We start from the raw sequence: 5,012 nt of genomic DNA, 5'->3' as shown, positions 1-5,012 counted from the left end.
TAAACTGTACATTATTATATTACACAAAGGCTTTTCCAGGAACTGTAGCTTGGAAATTTCTTCAAGTATACCTGTCTTTCCATGTAAACTGGGGGACACTATGGGTTCAGTTTTCACAAGTTCCAAATACTTACAACTTCTGTTAATTCAACTGGAGTTGTAATTATTTCCATCTGTTCAGTAACTTTGGAGAACGGCTGTTTCCTGTTATTATGAATTCCCATTTAAGGGCTGCTGAAATTCTTACTATAACTTGTCCAGATTTAAGTCTGACCAATAAGCAATTAAAGAAAAGCAGAGTAATACTTTATCCAACCATTTAGGTTCATAAAACCAAGTCCTACCATATCTATTCATACATACTCATTATGTGAATCATACACAGATCTTTAACACTTGACACACAGAATTCAAGTTACTATAATACAGCAGTTTGACTGGCAGGCATTGTGCAGTACACTCAGAAGTATACAGCGGGTCTCTTCTTCACTCTGTACTTCAGTGATCCATACCGTATCTGAGGGGAAAAAAAGAAAATTACAACTTAAAGAGTTGAGATTTCTTCTGACAGGGGTATTATTTACCTTTCCACTTAGCCAATGTAGAAAGTGTCTTTCAATGTGCTTTGGACGCTCCACAGATTCAGTAAGAGAACCCACCAATGACTGAAGAAGATACAGTTTCGACAGAACTGGGCAAGAAGGGCAAGTCTTAACTCTTTTCCCAGAATTACCCCAAAACTTTTGAGATTCCCAGGACATTTATTCTGAAGTACCTTTAAATTTTGTGACACACACAAATATAAAGCATTTTGAATCCCACACAGAATCTTCTCTTTGCGGGTTACACGTCAAAGCAGGCCATATGTCATGGGAACTGAAAAAAGTCTTCTTTAATCCATTAAAGAGCAGATGCTTAAGCTGCACGACCAAGACACTCAAATGCAGATGACAATGCAGCTATCTACGGCCCTTTCAAGGTGACTGTCCCTGGAATTTGGGTTTGGTGGTGTCCGAATTAGCAGTACAAGCACAGCATCTATTTCACCTCCCCCTCTCTCAGATCATTTCAACCACGCATTGCCCTTAAACGCCCCAGTCAACAGACGCCCCAACTTTAGATACTGTTATCACATACTTCCTTCCCCATCTAGCATTCTACAACCCGGTTATCATTGATAACCACAGTAAGATTAAGAAAATACACCTTCCTGCATTATTAAAAATGTCAAGGCGCATTTTTAAAAGCAAAGTCAATATTTAACTAAGATAATACTTGCCTCTTTACGGCCTTTAATACTTTTCACAGATCTCATGCTCTGAGTTCTTCGAAGGCCTCTGTGAGTAAGCATTTCATCATCTGAATGTGTCCCCTCCATCTCTTCATCTGTTTTATCATCTCCAGGATTTTTTTCCAGTGGAGTTTTGGAACCTTTAAAAAGCAGTTTTATAAAAAAAACGCTTAATAAAAAGAAGCGATAACATTTAGATTTCTAAGCAAGCTATTACGTTTCACCTTTAACACACATCCTTTATTCTTTTCAGTGATATGGTCAGTCTGCCAGGTGTTTCAGAACAGCGAAACATCTCGTTTGCCAGGAGCTGGTAGCTATAGCTCTGCCGTTTTTAAGTAACAAGCCATTCAGCCCATAGCTGTGTAATGCAGCGGTCAAAAGTGAAACCATCAATCTGCTTTACGCTGCACTGCAAAGGCCAGGGAGGGCAGGCTGGGGGGTCTTGGACTAGATGATCTTTAAAAGGTCTTTTCCAGCCCAAACCACTGGATGATTCATAGGATCTTTCTTCATACTTGCATACCTCTCTGCATACTTAACGCCACAGTTCCTTCCAGGCAGATACAGCACCCAGGTACTATTTAAGGGGTGTTTGCAGCCAGCAAAATCAGGACCAAGGTTATTACCGAAGCTTCTCACTAGAGGGTGCAAACTGCTCAAAAACACAAGCTGAAGCATCCTGCGGGCCCACAAGCCCTGAACCCCTACCACAGGCACATCGTAAAGCCCCCAGAAGCAGTTAGCTTCTTCCTCCCGGCCGGGCTCTCCTTTCATAAAGCCACGGCAGAACCTACAACTGTCACACTTGGACACACCTTTCAGACTCCAAACCCAACTTGACCTATGATCACTGCACATTTCATCTTAAGCCAATATTTGATTTGGGCTCAAGTAGATTCTTTTCTTTTGGTCATTTCATTTTTTTCCCCCAAAACGGCCATTCTAGAGACAATGTGTCTCTGCCTCCAATACAGCTACAATCCATCATTTTCAGTGTTGAAAATAGAATCGCAGCTGTCACTCACATAGTTTCTGACTAGTGATGTTTGCAGGGACACCAATACCCCCTTATCTCTGTTTTTAACACCTCTTCTGAGGCATCAAAATCCCATTTGCCTTTTTCACAGCAATCACACTGGCAGCTCAGTCATCTATGACCAATGTCTTTCTACAACTAGATCTTTTCAACTGATTTGCACGGGCCTTCCAGCTCAGATTATAAAAAAACAACACTAACTGCAATGAAATACTGCTACATAGTGTTCCTATCTCTATCAGTGGTTTGTTCTTTTCTGGAATCTCTAATACTGAAGAAACTTCAAAGAAAGCTGAAGATGTGTACACTAGATTCAGGCCCAGGAGTAGAAACAATTAAACTAAACTAGCTTTAAGTAAGCATTTTGACATGTGAGGCTGAACTTCCCAATCAGGGGTTATTTACACAGTACAATCTGTACCTGAGTATCTTCTTTTAAATGGTATTTTGAGCATTTTCAAGCTATTTCAGACAGATAACGACTGCTTGCTTACTGAAGAATAGCCCCTGCACAACAGCTGCAGCGACATCATCCCTATGCAACTCCTGATGCATTCACGGGCTTTCTCTGTGGCGGCTACTCCCTGTCTTTACTATGCTGACCAGCACAGGGTATCTTCTGGGTGCAATTAGCAATTCAGCTCAGGGCCATGCAGGTGGCCATTTCTTCTTGGAATTCCAAGTACTCCACAAGCACCACCCCTCCCTGAAACGGAGGGATGAGAAGAAATTACAGGCTTAGGTGAAAAGACAAGATATGGACTAGAGCTACTACTTCTGTGTGAAATATCAACCACTTCACATTGTAGCCCAACCACTTAAAAAGGTGCAGTTGAGTGAAACCTTCCACTGAAACCTTCCTTCAAGCATCTAGGCTCAAGAGCAAAGTGATTGTAATAATATTAATTAATAATATTATCTATAATAAGAGTAATGTTTTTGCAGAGCTATGTTGTTATATATTGGTGACTGCACACCATCTGCTGAGTGCTGATGTGCATCAGTACAGTATGACAACTTAATGCCTTCATTATTCCTATCACCACAAGCAATTTTACATTTTGAGCTATCATTACCGATCTACTGAATTGATTTCCATTAATTTTCTCTTCCTATTTATTGAGCTTCCATAAATTTTCATGTTTAACTTTCTGTACACTGGTCACAGAAACACCATCTAATTGCATATTTTTCAACTTCCAATTAAGCCTTACTTTGACAAGGAATTTTCGTTGCTAATTGGCAAAGATAGAAGTGATGAGTACAGTATGACTACACTGCTAGTGGCTGCAAGAAGAAAAGCATTTAGGGAGCATTTCTCAATTGTCATAACGTATCTTACTCAACCCTGATCAAACGCACTGGAATTCTTTGAGGCCTTTTCCATTTCTAAATGAGGAAAATGTATTTCCGCTTTTCCACTTTTGTCTTCAGTTAATTGCTCTTTTAGCTAGAAAAAATAGATACTTACCTGAAGATTCACTTGCAGAGGCTCTGGTTTTCTTTTTTGCTTCTGGCAGTGTCTGATAGGGTCTCTGTCCTACTGGCTCATCTCCTTGTATAGTAGTCAAATCATGCATACTGAAACTTCTCAGCTTCTCAGTTATTGCACCTTGACTCTGAAATACAACAACAGTGTCTTTAAGAACAAAGCAGAGGTTTAGCTTTGCTCTTCAAGTTGGGTTGAGATGTTTAAGTCCATGCTTCCCTGTTGCACTACAAAATTCACTGAACGTAAGCATGCAGTAGATTGACGTTTCCTTTAAGTATTGCTTTTACCCAAGCTCAACCGCGTATCGTTCTTAGGCAAAAAAGTCACAGATAAGCTAGCAATTTCATTACAAATGTCTCATTTCACTACTTTCATCTGAGCAAAAGAAAGGCTTTTTGGGGGAGAGGAAGTGTTCAAAAGAAACCACGCCCCACACTACCAGAAGACTTCAAACGCGGTGTCTCTCTAGCACTGCGAGGCAGTGTGACAGTGCCTTTAACACTTCCCTTTTAAAAAGCATGGTTGAAGATACAGATTTCTGCGATTTTATATTTTACCCTCTACAAATTTGAATATGCATAAGAAAGGAAAAAAAGTGTTAAAATACGCTCTGTAACATTACCTTAAGTAACCGAGAAACTGAGAGCACTACAGAAGCTCTAGTTGACGAAAGGTAGACACCACAAACCAAAGAGATCCTGCCTGGACTACAGCCTAGCAGGTCCTCTTACACATGTAGCTTTACCGGCACAATACCAACCCAAAATCTAATGCTACCTGTAACGATAGCTGACCACATTTGAACATCAGTATTCCTTCTCTGACTGTCCTTACATCTTTTCTACATGGGACATACAGGAAGTTCCCCTTTTTCTAGAAAGAAGGGTCATCAAGCAGCTCCCTCATCTTAGACCAGATGGTATTATTATTAAAGCATTGAAGCTTAATTTATTGTATAAGTAACTAAAAGGACAAGCACATTACTCAATGTCATGTTAAAATAACATTTAATTCTTGTCCCTCCAGCCTATGAGACAAAAATAACCGTTTCAGAGGAAGGCTGACAAGCCTGTGCATGAGTCCCAGTTCGAGCAAGGGTTCAAGATCTCACTTCATTCTTAGAAATGAAGCTTTTAAGTAAAATTCCTCATTTGAGCATTACATTAGCTAGTAGTAGCAGAAATCTGGGT

General features: G+C 40.1%; 1 protein-coding gene across 1 annotated transcript in view; it reads right to left on the bottom strand.

Moving 5' to 3' along the window:
- Nucleotides 1-216: 216 nt before the first annotated feature.
- The window catches only part of REEP3 (receptor accessory protein 3), a 16,482-nt gene continuing 11,686 nt past the window's right edge, over nucleotides 217-5,012 (bottom strand). The window contains exons 5-7 of the mRNA XM_010152208.1: nucleotides 3,802-3,949; nucleotides 1,280-1,431; nucleotides 217-517 (exon numbers count right to left, since the gene is read on the bottom strand). Coding sequence (XP_010150510.1) covers nucleotides 461-517; nucleotides 1,280-1,431; nucleotides 3,802-3,949 — 357 coding nt within the window. The 3' untranslated portion in view covers nucleotides 217-460. The remainder of the gene's footprint in view (nucleotides 518-1,279; nucleotides 1,432-3,801; nucleotides 3,950-5,012) is intronic.

This window comes from Eurypyga helias, unplaced genomic scaffold (assembly GCF_000690775.1).
Source record: "Eurypyga helias isolate BGI_N326 unplaced genomic scaffold, ASM69077v1 scaffold9535, whole genome shotgun sequence".
In the NCBI taxonomy this organism is placed as follows: domain Eukaryota; kingdom Metazoa; phylum Chordata; class Aves; order Eurypygiformes; family Eurypygidae; genus Eurypyga; species Eurypyga helias.
The sequence above is the reverse complement of the archived record's forward strand: the minus strand, read 5'-3'. Positions and strand labels throughout refer to the sequence as shown.